The sequence below is a fragment of the Podarcis pityusensis genome (assembly GCF_964106645.2).
Source record: "Podarcis pityusensis genome assembly, chromosome: 15".
Lineage (NCBI taxonomy): Eukaryota > Metazoa > Chordata > Lepidosauria > Squamata > Lacertidae > Podarcis > Podarcis pityusensis.
This window is the reverse complement of record NC_138040.1, coordinates 5,693,310-5,705,947: the sequence shown is the minus strand read 5'-3', so window position 1 is coordinate 5,705,947 and position 12,638 is coordinate 5,693,310. Positions and strand designations below refer to the sequence as shown.

At 43.2% G+C, this 12,638-nt stretch overlaps 1 protein-coding gene across 1 annotated transcript in view; it reads left to right on the top strand.

Annotated features, from left to right (window-relative positions):
* The window catches only part of BCAS3 (BCAS3 microtubule associated cell migration factor), a 476,692-nt gene that overhangs the window by 139,429 nt on the left and 324,625 nt on the right, over window positions 1–12,638 (top strand). Inside the window, exon 14 of the mRNA XM_080983313.1 lies at window positions 5,413–5,546. Within this exon, the coding sequence (XP_080839439.1) occupies window positions 5,413–5,546 (134 nt within the window). The remainder of the gene's footprint in view (window positions 1–5,412; window positions 5,547–12,638) is intronic.

Genomic DNA, 12,638 nt, shown 5'->3' with positions numbered 1-12,638 from the left:
AGTCAGCCTTTCCCAGTCCTAGCTGAAGATGCCAGGGTTTGAACCCGGGACCCTGTGCAAGCAATGTATGAGCTACAGCCATTGAATCTGTGACTCTCGGGCACAGGTTTTTAATGTTGATGGACGTGCTTGTTCAGTGAATTCCTCTCTTGGCAGTGCGGTGATGCCTTTTTACAGTTTAACTGAGAGTCCTTTGCATTCTTGCATTAAGGCTTAGCTTTATGGGGGTGAAGCGGGCCCATTTTCCATGGCAATCCACCCCTCTATTTCCTCCACCCCACCTTGGTTGAATCACCATGTGGCACGAGGGGGCCCTAAAGAACGCCAGCTTTTTAACGTGGGTGGCCCCAATCGGATGTCTACAGTTTTCCTTAGTGAACATGTTTAATGGTTTGGCTATATGTTATTTGAAGGTTGCCTACGTCTAATTCCAGGAAAACATATTAGAGTGTGTGTGTGTGTGTCCCTGAGCAGACTTCACTGCAAGTTTGTGTATATATTGCGCAGAGGATATGACTGACTTCAGCAGTTTTGCAAGTGTGTTTGTTAGCCATACACACATCATCTGACATCACATTATCATATTTTTTGGGGTGGGAATGTAGTGTTATTTCCTGAACCTCATTCCCACCCCAGTGTTTGGGATAAGAAGCCAGTTTTGTCCTCTTACCAACCATTCTCCTAGATTGCAGCCTGTTCCTTCTATCCCATTGGACACTGTAGGAGCCAGTGTGAATTAAACCATCCCCGATCTCCAAAATCCTCTCTCCTTTCATCTGCATAGCCATGCTCTGGCATTGGGAAGGACTTTACAGCAGAAGTCCAGGGCAAAATCAGTAGGGGGTGGAAAAATGCAGTAGGATTGGTTTACCGCGTTTTGAAGTAAATGAACACACATTACCAGCTTTAAAAAATGGGAGTGTAATAGGTTATGCTGAGACCCTATGCTATGTCAAGTTTAAGAGGTTCCATAGCATTACCCAAGAATTATGTGTTTATTATTATAAGCTATTATATATTATATAAGCAATATATAAAAACTATTATTATTTTAAACTAATTATGTAAAACTTTAAATTTAGTATTTAAAGGGGGGGGGGACTATTTAGAGGCCCCTGACAATCTGAGGACCTAAGCTGTAGTTTACTTAGCTCGTGTGTAAATCAGAGACAGTGTGATGCAGTGGTTAAAGTTCCAGGTCTAGGAGACCAGAGTTCAAATCCCCCTTTGGCCACAAAACTCACTGGGTGACCAGTCACTGCCTCCCAATCTAACCTACCTCACAGGGTTGTTGTGGGCATTAGGGCAAGAACCATTCACACCACTTTGAGCTCCTTGGAAAAAAAAGGCAGGATATAGATGCAATTGTTTTTTTAAACCACCCTGGGTGTCCTCATTGGACTATTGTCCAAAATCTAAAATTCCATAGTTGCGTCACTGCACTCTGAATCCTCCTTCTGATAGTAATTAGGCCAACAAAAATACTTTTGTAAATTGACTATCAATGATTATAGGCACCATGGCACCCAGTGTTAACATCTTAACAATTAAATTCTCCTTGCATCCCTCCTGATTGGGCAGTCAGAGGGTTCCAAACTCTTCTGGCTGTGAAGTTTTTTTGGTTTTTTTTTTTTTTGAGGGGTGGGCAGTAGACTTTGTGAGGAATGCCTCTTGGCTTACTTTCCATGAATCTTTCTCAGGTCAGAGTTAAGGTTGCGCCATATGGATGTGATCTATAAAACCGAAAGAACCTCCCTTTGCGACATGGGTGGCTTTCTGACATGGTAACTTAGCAGAAAGGGTGCAGTATTTTAAGTCTACTTTGCCAAAATCAGCGTGAAGCTCTTTGCAAATGGAAAGAGATGCTCTGACAAACTTCCTGTGGCTTACCAAAAAGAAAAGAAAAGGGGGGAGGGGAGGAGCAGAAGCCCAGATTGGCAGATCCACCAAATCCTGGCAGTTCAGAAGGAAAATCCTGCATGGAGTGCAGGGACGACATGTGTGCCTGTGCCTGTGCCAGGTTCATTAATACGATCTCGTAGGGCTGGGTGTTTTAAGACTTCTCCCTCAAGGTCTCCATTCTTCATTGACTTACCTTCCGTAGAAGAACCCTCTGTCTCACTTGGGAAGCATTCTGGGGCATACCTCTGTCCTTTAGAGCAGTATTTCCCACCATGGACCACTTGAAAATTGCTGAGGGACTTTGGCAGACCAATTAATGATTTTTCTGCCTGTTCCAGGAATTGTAACGTGCTGTACTAGATGCTGTATGATTTTTAAATCCTATTTTTGCTTGCTTCTTTTATTTCTTATATACTGCACTTTATTGTATTATAACTCGACTGCAGTAAATGGAATAAATTCAATTCAAGAAATAAAAGAAACAACGACAATGCAATTAAAAATAAATGTGAATATTCGACACAATGAATCTGCTGTCTCCCTTCTTAAATCACAAATCCACACTGAATGAAGCTGTAGTTTGGGAACCCCTGGTTCAGACTTTGCTCTTACTTTCTGTGAGTCAACAGTACAACCCTTAACACCCAACAGTACTTCGTTTCTGAGGAAGATCAGCAGTGTGTGGACAACCCATCTTTCCAAGAAATTTGTCCTCCATCGTTGATTTTCTCATGGAGTGGGAAATTGCAAAGGGCTCCCCTGAGCACACTTTGGTAACCATAGCAAGGGTTGCCAGCATGGACCCTGTGGACTCAGGTGTGCCCTAAGAGGCTTTTCCTGGCACCCATAGGGTCAGGTTGTATATCTGAGGCTGTATATCTGAGAGCATCCTTGAATCTGAATCATTAGCCAAGGAAACTCAGGCTTCCCAGATGGTACATCTGGATGGAAGCCTCTCAAACATCTGGTTGGATGTACTTTGTCTTTTGACAACCAAGAAATAATTAATGTGGAGTCAGCATGGTGGTCTTGACTAGGAAAGGCTGAAGTCGCTTGAGCTTAATATATAAGAGAGACCACCTCAGACCACCACGTTTCCTTCTGCCTGGGTCTTTGGAAATGCTACAGGAGCACAGGAAAAGTGCAGAATTTGACACTAGGGACACCATATCGGATGTTCTTTTTTAAAGCTTCTAGCCCTCATGGCTGCAGAGAGGTTTTGAAAGCGTGTGGGCAATGCCTTGAAACAAAAGCGAGAAGGTTGACAGAATTATTCCAATGGTGGTGGTGCTGTCCTTCTTGAGAGCTTAGGAACACAAATCAATGGTCCATCCATCTCTGTATTGTATACACTGACTGGCAGCAGCTCTCTAGGGTTTATGGCAGAGGTCTCTCCTGTCCCAACCATGAGATGCCAGAGATTGAACCTTGGATCTTACGCACTCAAAGCAAATGCTCTACCACTGAGCCCTGGCCCTTTATTTCTCTGCATAGTCTCCTCCTCTTCCTCATGATGGACTACATTGTGCAGAATAAATTAAGTTGGGCAAATTTACTGAATGATTTATGCCAGGGTTAGATAATTTAGGTAGATATATGTACAATATATGTAAACCTCAAGTTTTCTGGGTGCAGAATGTTAATACCCTTTATTTAAATGTGGAACCCATTTTGGTCTAGCTGTGTTCCACTACAATCTCCAAGCTTTTTCTTAAAAGACCGGTGCTTATGGCACATCCAGTCAGACTCTGCTAAAATCTAGGCTTCCCGGGACAGCTTGCTTTCAACATAGTAGATCAGACTGGGACAGCAGACAGTTAAACGGTCCCACTACTCCTGGGGTTGGCTTCCACACACTTGCACGTGAGAGTGTGCGTGTGTGCATCTGTTTTTGCAAGAGGAGAGGGGAGGAAATCAGGACTCTTCGGATCTGTGGAGAAAAGGGGGCCAAAATATTTTGGAGGCCAAATTCCAACAGTAAGAATGGTTTTCTTCTGCACAGTTGACAGCAATTTTGTGTGTTCCAAAAGTCACTGACAACTCACTTACCCTCTGCCCAGTAATTATGTAGCATTTGGAGGAGACTAAACGCAGTCGCAAAAAGAAAGAAAGAAAAGACTTAATTGCAGGCCTGGCTGTGGTGTGAAGCTCAACACAACTTGGGCAAATAAATCACATCTTCCATAACGCTTTCTGCTTCTGCAGCTTTCACTTTTTGCTATGGAATGCCCCAAATCCCTAACGGAAGAGAGTCTCACGCTAGAACTTTGCACAGTACATACCCTTCCTAACCCCTCACTTTAAGTGAAGCTTGAAAATGTGCATCTTATGACCCCATGACTCCATTGAAAAGAAGAAAGAGAAAAGCACAAGTTAGACCTTCAGGCTCTAAGGCTTCAGGCCTAATCCCTCTTACTTGAGAGTAAGCCCTATTCAGTTCAATAGGACTTACGTCTCATTAGACATGGTTAGAGGCCTGTGCTACGAATCAATTTCATCAGTGTCTTGCTATGTTGTGAACTGCCCTGAGATCTACAAATGAATGGGGTGTATTATTATAAATAATAATAATAATAATAATAATAATAATAATAATGAGAGGCTGTAATCTTATGCACTCTTACTTGGGAGTAAACTCCAGTAACATAATGGGACTTGCTTCCAAGCAAATGTGCATTGCATTGCATTGTTAAATCAGCATATACACCCCGCCCCAGCATTGCACCAATGAATTTTTTTTTTTTTTTAAAGGAGGCTTTGATTCTTATTCAAAGAATAAAATTTAGTCCTGGCCTTTCTATATTGCTCTGACTGCTGTATGTAAAATGGAAGTGAGATGATAGGGTCGGGAGAAGGGGGTTGGGATGGGGGATTTAACTCACTTCACATTTAAAGGCGAGTCTACCTAATTTGCAGTTTCTGACAATAATAATAAAAATTGCAGTTTCTGAAACTACCTGAAATGAAACAAAGTTGTGCTTCAACATTCATACTTCTCAAATTTCACAGCGTGGTTCTCCAGCCAAGTAATGTGTACAAAAATGCATTGTATTGGGGGAAAATTTTTTTGGGGAAAAAATGTGTATGTTGGGCAAAATTGCACACAAAAATGTCGGTATTAGCAGAAATGTGCATGATTAAAATGCCGATCCATTTTCATTTAAAAAATATGCAGACTGATGTGGAAATGTGGAGACGTAAATTCAAGATGGGGAAAATGAGAAACGGAGAGAAACTGACAATGGCAGATTATCCCGTTGTGTGTGTGTGTGTGTGTGTGTGTGTGTGTGTGTGTGTGTCTGTGTCTGTGTCTGTGTCTGTGTAAGTAAGTAAGTAAGTAACATAAGCAATTTATTTCAATGTGTTTCATTTGCACACAATGCAGGCTATGAACTTCTTTCTTTGTGTCCGTTCAGATCAGATCCAAAAGTATTTGTTTTGACCACAGGTCATAAAAAATTAACCCCCTGTTCTGAGTGTCTCTGACTCCCCTTGTTTCCTTTCTTCCAGGTATGCTACTGGTTACGACAGACACGCTGGGCCACGATTTCCATGTTTTCCAAATTCTGACCCACCCCTGGTCGTCTTCGCAAAGTGCTGTCCATCACTTGTACACGTTACACCGCGGGGAGACCGAAGCCAAAGTAAGTTGCATAAGAAACCACAAGGCTTTTTATCTGACTTGGCAATTGGAGGAATCAATGTGGGTGTCCTTGGAAATTGCTTGTCTTGCAGTCAAGTCAGAGGAAGGCCATTTAAGATGGATTCGTGTGTTTTTCTAACAGATTTGTGAGTGTGTGTGTTTAACAAGATGATAAAATGCGGCTGCGTTTGCACTCTCAAGTCCCACAAACCAACAGTTTTTCGAAGTATGAGCATTGGGTTTGGTGGGTCAGTGTTAAGAACGGGAGGGAAATTAGATCCAGCTTGCATTTAAAGGCGAACCTACCTCATTCACACTTTGTGAAACAATATGCAAGCCGAACCAATGTCATCCTTTGAAATTTACTCTTCTCTGAATTTTGCAATGCAGTTCGCCAGTTAAGTAATACATGCAAATAATAATAATAATAATAATCCCAAAAAAGTACTAGGGTAAAGGTTACATTTAAATGTATATATTAGTGAAAATAGCATACAAAAGTCCATTATATTAGGGAAAATTGCTATGCAGAAATGTGTATGTTAGGAGAAGTCTGCACTAAAATGCTGATGAATTTTAATTTTTTAAAAAATTTGCTTACTGACGTGGAAATGTGGAGAACCGGATTTAAGATGGGAAAAAAGAAAGAAAAACAGAAGCCAAAATTGTCCATCCTCACTGTAACATGACTGTAATGTCAAACAAGCAAACTCTAATGGCAACAGGTTAGTTTAGAAGATGCTGGTGTTTTGGTGCCTCTTTTCTCAGCTGGCCTGATCTCAGAATGCTTGTCCAATGAAGCAATGATTGCCTTGGCACTTCTGGAATGGTACATACCTCTTGGGGAACAGATTATTGCCACCTTTGCAAAGAGCGCCCTTTTAAAATTATCCAGAGAAACCAATGGATGGTATTGAAATTGTTTTTTGGCTTATTGCTACTATTGTAGGTTGAAATCCTATTACATCATGGGCAGCCAATGTGGTGCCCTCTAGTTAATAATTTTGAATAGACCAGGGATAGCCAGTGTGGTACCTCCAGATGCTTAGATGGACTACAGCTCCCATCAGCCCCAGGCAGCATGGCCAATGATCAGGGATGAGGGGAGTTGTAGTCCAATATCTGGTCTACTCAAATTTTTGAATTTGATCGCCGTGAGAGAGGGAAAGCAGCACAACCACCTATTTATTAGGAAATGGTGTTTCTTTAATTCAATATTGGAATAAAGCTTATGACATAGTTCAACCTTATTCAGTCATAGGCATTATTTGAACGATAGGTATATATGCATTTATTTTCTCTTTAAGACAATTGGATTTAATTTTAGGTAGCTGAAAATTCTCATGGATACAATGGCTTGTAACTGTACTAAATAATGAAACTATTAATTATCAGTTGTCGTGGTAGTTGTTACTTTCTTTTTTATCTGGTATGATATGGCAAATAAAGAGTATGACATAATTTCACAATTCATTAACAATAAGAAAAATTGCTAGAACCAGCAGCAAATTTAAACAGATAGAAGCTAGCAATAGGTCAATCAAAGGAGTGGAAAAATGAAAAATTAATCCATCTTTATTGCAGTCAAAGACCAGACAGAAAGGAGTGGAAAAATGGAAAGGTCTTTAGGGCTTGTTTAAAACTATGAAATGAGGGAGACAAATCATGTTTTCAGGGGAGTTACAGACGTTTGGCCACCACTGAACCTGGTAGTCACCAACCTCACTTTTTTCATGCCACAGAGAGCAGGCCTTCTGAGGCCAATCATAGGGCCTTGGGAGACTCATGAAGGTGTTGACATTCCTACAAATACGCTGTTGCAAACAGTTCAGAGCTTTTGAAGGTTAAAGCCAGTACGCTGAGCTTGGGACCAGTATTACTGATGCAGAAACAGGCTGGCAGCTTTGTTCTGCACCATCTGAAGGTTGTAGACTGTCTTCAGGCAGAGCTCTGTCTAGAGGAAATTACAGTAGTTTTGGTCCGGAAGCAACTAGTTTGAGCTGGAGAACCAGGCATAAGTGAAGTCCTGCTGGATCAGGACAAAGGCCCATCTAATCCTGCATCCTTTTCTCACACTGGCCAACCAGATGCTCTAGTGAGAAGACATCAGGCGGGACTTGAGCGCAACAGCACACTCCCCGCTTCTGATTCCCAGCAACTGGTGTTCAAAGGTATACTGCCTGTGAAAGGGAAGGTAGAGAAAGCTGGTCCTCTAGCTACATATGCCACCTGCATCTTCGGAGATAGGGCTAGGGCCAGGAGAATGCCCAGTGGGCATCCCTAACCAATTAATTGCCAATTAATTGCCAACTTTTGTTGTTTAGTCGTTTAGTTGTGTCCGACTCCTCGTGACCCCATGGACCAGAGCACTCCAGGCACTCCTGTCTTCCACTGCCTCCCGCAGTTTGGTCAAACTCATGCTGGTAGCTTCGAGAACACTGTCCAACCATCTCGTCCTCTGTCATCCCCTTCTCCTTTTGCCCTCCATCTTTCCCAACATCAGGGTCTTTTCCAGGGAGTCTTCTCTTCTCATGAGATGGCCAAAGTATTGAAGGATCTGTCCTTCCAAATTGCAAACTAAGGCTGTGGTTTTCCAAGCAACCAACCAACAACACTGTCTTATCTGGATTAAGTTTCAGCTTGTTCAACCACCCTAAAACTGCTTCCAGCCACCTCTTTAATAGTTTTTTTTAATCACCCCTCTGGATTGCCAAATGAAGACAGGAGGTGGAGCTATATGTCACACACATACTGGTGGTACCTGTGCTCAAACCCCCAGATATTTTCTGGAAAAATACATTGGGTACCATGAGGGAACCATGTTAACTTTATCCCAAAATTAATCCTGGCCAGTCATCTCATAATGATTAGGATGACGTGATGTCAGTAAGGCAAAGAAAAAAAAAAAGAAAAAAAAAGTCAACTGAAGATGAAGGCAAGCAAAATTCATGGAGGAGAGGGCTATCGAGAGCTACTAGGCATTATGGCTATGCCCTTCCACCACGGAGGCAGCAGTGCTTCTGAATACCAGTTGTTGGAAATCACAGAAGGGGAGAGGGCTCTTGTGCTGAAATCCTACTTGCTGGATGCTGGAATAGACAGGCCACCAGCCTGATCCAGCAGGCTCTTCTTGCATTCTTGCAATGTAAGTGAATGAATAGCCTGATGTCATGCAGGCAAGCAAAATGAATTGAGGGTGAGTGCGAGGAAAAGAAGGCAATGTAAGTGAATGGGTGAATATTTTCATAAGGGGTGTTGAAAAACCATCAAGGAAAAGGAAGTGTATTCGACAGTGTTCACAAAAAGCTGTGGATAGTTTTGGCTTGGCTGTAATATATTTAAATGTATGCAATTTAAAGTTGGCTCAGATACCAGGGCAGAGAGTGAACTTTATAGCCATCAAAAGGCCAACAAGGAAAGAAAGGACAGCTGAGCCACTTTTTAACCAGCCAAGTTGGCACCCTAGTTGGCAAGAGGCGTCTTGCTGGGTTTTACAGGCCCCCCTAACCTCTTGGAAGATGTCTGGCAACAATGCCAAATTGGCGGTTGAGATTGCCAAGGATATCCTATCATTTGGAACGTTTATGTAATTGCACGTATATGTTTTTAGCCTTTGTGTGTAACAAAGTATATCCACTTCAGCGGCCTGGGGGGCTGCAGGGGGGAGTAACGTGGTGTCTCAATAATGCCTTGCTCGGCAAAACCACTAGTGTGCATTGCACTGTGGTGTACGGGGAGCTTTGAGGGTGCTCATTCAATGTGTAGCTCCCTAATTCTCAGCGCTGGGCATCCCATGGTTCGGAAAGGTTGCTTTATTTTCTTGTGGAAGTATTTTATGATACATCTATTATATTGGCCTAAATGTAGCTGCACAAATCTGGCTTGTATAAAACCTGTGTGTGGCTTATGACTGCTCTTTCATAAGCCGAGAAGCCATGATTTAACATGAGGATCGCCTGCCCTTCTTACCGGGGGACACCAGCTGCCCAGTGAGCTGTTCTTTGTGAAGCTAATCTAGAGATTGCCCATGTATTTTAGATGGGGGAAAAGCAAGACATCACTGGAGACCTACAATATTTTTTTCGCTTTCAGTGAGATCTCATGTTAGGGGTGTAGCCTATATTTGTCAGCGGCTTATATTCGCCCAATACAATGTGTGTCTATATACACACACATACAGATAGGGGCAGAGGTGCTTAATGCAGACTACAGCTGTATGCTGAGCTGATGTGGGACATGGACATTTATCTGTTTATTTATTCCCCTCTGAACTAAGAAGGCTGTGATGATTATCCTCCCTACTTCTGTGTTTTGCAGATCATTCATTCCCTTGCAAAACTCTCTCCCTGTGTGTTTGGTGACTTTCATAGGGAAGGACAAGTTATAAGTGGCGGGGGTAGGGCGGGGGGGGGGATTACCTTTAAAGAGAAGGTGGCCAAGCTGAATAAAAAAGCTTGGTTGCCCATAGCAGCTTTCCTTTTGCAGTTTTGAACACAGCACCCCATGTAAATGTGTCATGACCAGGGTTGGAATAGAAATTTAGTTTTGCTTGCATATGTTTGATTTTGTTCGCATTCTTTTCCAGTCCTACCAGTGAGGATTGAACCTGGGACCTTGTTTGTGCCCAGCAGTTGCTATAACCACTGAGCTGTGGTTCCCTGCCTGCCTGCCACTTCTCTGAAAAATCCCTTCTTCCTCCCCCATGATGCTTTTAAAAACATAAGAACAGCTTGCTGGATCATGCCAATGGTCCATCTATTCCAGCATCCTGTTCTCACAGTGGCAAGCCAGATGGTAGTGGGAAACCCGCAAACAGAATCTGAGCACAACAGCCACTCTCCCCTCCTGTGGATTCCAGCAGTTGCTATTCAGAAGCATTACCCCTTCTGACCATGGAGGCAGAGCATAGCTATTGATAGGTTTTAGCTCTATGAATTAAACCAATCCTCTTTTAAAGCCATCCAAGTTGGTGGCCATCACTGTCTCTTGTGGGACCAAGTTCCATAGTTCAACAATGAACTGCATGAAGACATACTTATTTTTTCTTTCTTTTTTCTCTCCCCTTCCTTCCTTCCTTCCTTCCTTCCTTCCTTCCTTCCTCCAGTTTCCACCAGGATGCTGTTGATGCTTTTTCATCTGTTATCTCAGCATCATGTTTAAAAGTTGCACACTGCCTCATTACGTCTTCTCCGAAAGTACAGCTTATAAATATTTCGAATAAAATAATTTGCTGCTGAGCTGGGGAACTCCAGATGCTGCCGAGCTACAATTGCCATCAGCCCAAGATGGCATGGCCAGTGGCCAGGGATAACGGTAGCTGTAGTTCAGCAACATCTGAAGGGTGATAGGGATCCCCTTCCCAATTTGCACAGTAGCTAGGGTGTCTCGACATGCCTCAGCCACTGAATGATGAGTTCCGCCCTCAGACCATACCCACCTTGTATCAAAGTGCTTTGATCCCTTGAAGAGCACTGTTTAAACGCTGGATATTGTTGTTCGGCAGCAGAGGAACACCGTGTTCTGGAGGTACGCCGTCTTCCTTTGTAAACAGATAAAGGTCTGGGTTTTGGCCCGGCTGCACTTGTCTCTTTGATCTTTGTGCATAAACACACACACACACACGCATACACCAAAAGGCCCGCGAGTCACCTTATCTCAATCCCAAGCAAATAAACGCAGCGATAGCGAGGCGGGCTGGTGGCCAGAAAAACCACTGTGTAATCTTTTTGGCTGTCTGGCCTTTGCTTATTCTGACTCGTAGGCTGTTGTCACAAGCGAGCTCGCCCGAGCCTCGTTAAAACACAGAGGACCATGTAATCATGTTGGCGCTACTTTTCCGGGCTATGCGAGGTTTGTTTTCCCAAATGCAAACTTTGACAAAAGTATGTTTAAGGTTAAGCTTCATGAATCACTTTGGGGTGGCTCCTGTCTCTCCCCCCCCCCCCCCTTTTAAAAATAATAATTTTTATTTAAATTATGGGGTGCTTTAGAGGTGTGCACTACACATGGAGGGTGAGCTGGAAGTGGGGTTGGGGAACAAATCCCCGCTCAAACCTCCTTGGCATTCCCGTATTCCGCTGAGCTTGTCTGCCAGTGCAACATGGATATTTATTATTATTTATTTATTGAATTTATATACCACCCTATACCTGGAGGTCTCAGGGTGGTTCACATAAAAAGATCACAGTATATAAAATAAAAATAAAAGCAATAACCCAATAATACCCCCCCCCAAAAGAGCCACATTTTAAAAGGATATGGGATGTTGATCAGGTCAACCAAAGGCCTGGTTAAAAAGGAACATTTTTGCTTGGTGCCTAAAGGTGTATAATGAAGGGGCCAGGTGAACCTCCCTGGGGAGAGCATTCCGCAGATGGGGAGCCACTGCAGAGAAGGCCCCGTTCTCTTGTGGTTTCACCATAGAGAGGCAGGGATGGAACGACACTTCCGTAACCTCCAAAGGGTATAACGGACAATGGCTGCTTCCAGTTTAATGCATCCTTTTCATTGTTTTTAAATGGAGGAGCAAGATCAGTTTCACCCACTCTGCCCATCCTGTTGCACCTGTTCTGCCTCTGAACATCTTGAGTATCCACACTCTTAGCTGTGTCCTTCCCAGTGCAACTGACAAAAGTGGCCTTCAAGGTTTTCTCCTGTTATTCCAGGAGTGGGGGGGGGGGGACATGTTTCAACCTGAGGGCCACATTCCCTTCCGGGCAACCTTTGAGGGCCACATGCCAGAGGTGGGGAGGACCAGAGGCAGAAGTGGATGGAGCAAAAGTTTACCTTAGTGCACTAGGCTAACACTCATACACCACTTTCTACCATCCATTCAGAGAAACAAGAGGCATTATCAGAGTTCAAGCACACATTCCATCCAGGAAATTGGGCTGGGGAGAAGCTCCCTGTTTGAAACCCTGGGAAAACTTCTGCCAGTCAGTGTAGACAATACTGAGCTGGACTGGCAGATGATATGACACTGTATGTTCCTGAGACACTTGTGGAAATGTGGAACCCCAGTTCAAGAACCCTTTTGCTGTTGATTTTTCTTATTTTATTTGAGACATTTATATACCACTTAAACACTCACATT